Genomic DNA, 1,134 nt, shown 5'->3' on the forward strand with positions numbered 1-1,134 from the left:
GCACGGCTCCATCTCTAACCGGCCAATCAGAACGCACGGCTCCATCTCTAACCGGCCAATCAGAACGCACGGCCCCGTCTCTAACTGGCCAATGATCTAACTGCATGAATTTCATGGACCAATCACATCCTCCGTACGTGATGCACTAACTGCTCCATTCCGGTTCCGGTTCAGGTTGTGTATCTTCAGGTTCTGTTGGGTTCTGTCCTGCAGGGCCCAGCTGGAGGCGGTCCGGTCGGAGAACGTGGCTCTGCAGGAGAGGCTGAAGGTTCTGCAGCAGACGGTCCAGAACCTGGAGGATGAGTCTGAGAAGAGGAGGTGAGTCCGGGTCCAGGTCCCGGGTTCTGATCTGCTGCCGGTTCTGGAGGAGCCTGACCCGGTCCACTGTTCTGCTGGCAGGAGGAGGCAGCAGGAGGTGGAGGAGGAGCGGGAGAGGAGCAGAGAGGAGGAGGAGCGGCTCCACAGAGAGGTTCTGACCCGGCCCGCATGCTTAGGAAGTGCTGTCAGACTTTCACAATAAAGGTTCTGGAGGCTCCCAGTGAGGCATCAGAGAACTTTACAATGTTCATCTGAGCTGGGAGGCATCAGAACCTCCTGGTTCTGGTGTTGGAGGCGGTTCAGAACCAGCCTCCAGACTCCTGACCCGCCTTCTCTCACTGCAGAACTCCCAGTACCGTGAGGAGGTTCTGGACCTGAGTGGCAGGAACCTGCAGCTCAGCAGTGACAACGGCGACCTTAGCAACCGTCTCCATAGCGAGCAGGAGACGGTCCGGATGCTGCGCATTCGCCTAGCAACCATTACCAATGAACAGGAAGAGGAGGTGGCTGCTGTGAGTCGGGCTGACTGGCCAGAGTTCAAAGGTTAAAGCTGGTGGTGCTGACAGGTGCTGTTGTTTCAGGTGAGGCGGCTGCAGGCGGAGCTTAGCGGGGTGAAGGCGGAGCTTCAGAAGGTGGAGGAGGAGAGGGAAGAGCTGCAGAAAGACAGGGAGCAGCAGAAACGCTACGTAAGATTGGTGCAATAACGCCACCTGCAGCCGGTGGGCAGAACACACCGTACTGTAAGACACGCCCCTTCAATAGGAGACACGCCCCTTCAATAGGAGACACGCCCCTTCAATAGGAGACACGCCCCTT

At 57.8% G+C, this 1,134-nt stretch overlaps 1 protein-coding gene across 1 annotated transcript in view; it reads left to right on the plus strand.

Annotated features, from left to right (window-relative positions):
- The window catches only part of ninl (ninein-like), a 20,961-nt gene that overhangs the window by 15,645 nt on the left and 4,182 nt on the right, over window positions 1-1,134 (plus strand). Inside the window, exons 21-24 of the mRNA XM_017308836.1 lie at window positions 214-318; window positions 400-469; window positions 663-830; window positions 900-1,013. Of these exons, the coding sequence (XP_017164325.1) occupies window positions 214-318; window positions 400-469; window positions 663-830; window positions 900-1,013 (457 nt within the window). The remainder of the gene's footprint in view (window positions 1-213; window positions 319-399; window positions 470-662; window positions 831-899; window positions 1,014-1,134) is intronic.

The sequence above is a fragment of the Poecilia reticulata genome, linkage group LG15, assembly GCF_000633615.1.
Source record: "Poecilia reticulata strain Guanapo linkage group LG15, Guppy_female_1.0+MT, whole genome shotgun sequence".
NCBI classification, from domain to species: Eukaryota; Metazoa; Chordata; class Actinopteri; order Cyprinodontiformes; family Poeciliidae; genus Poecilia; species Poecilia reticulata.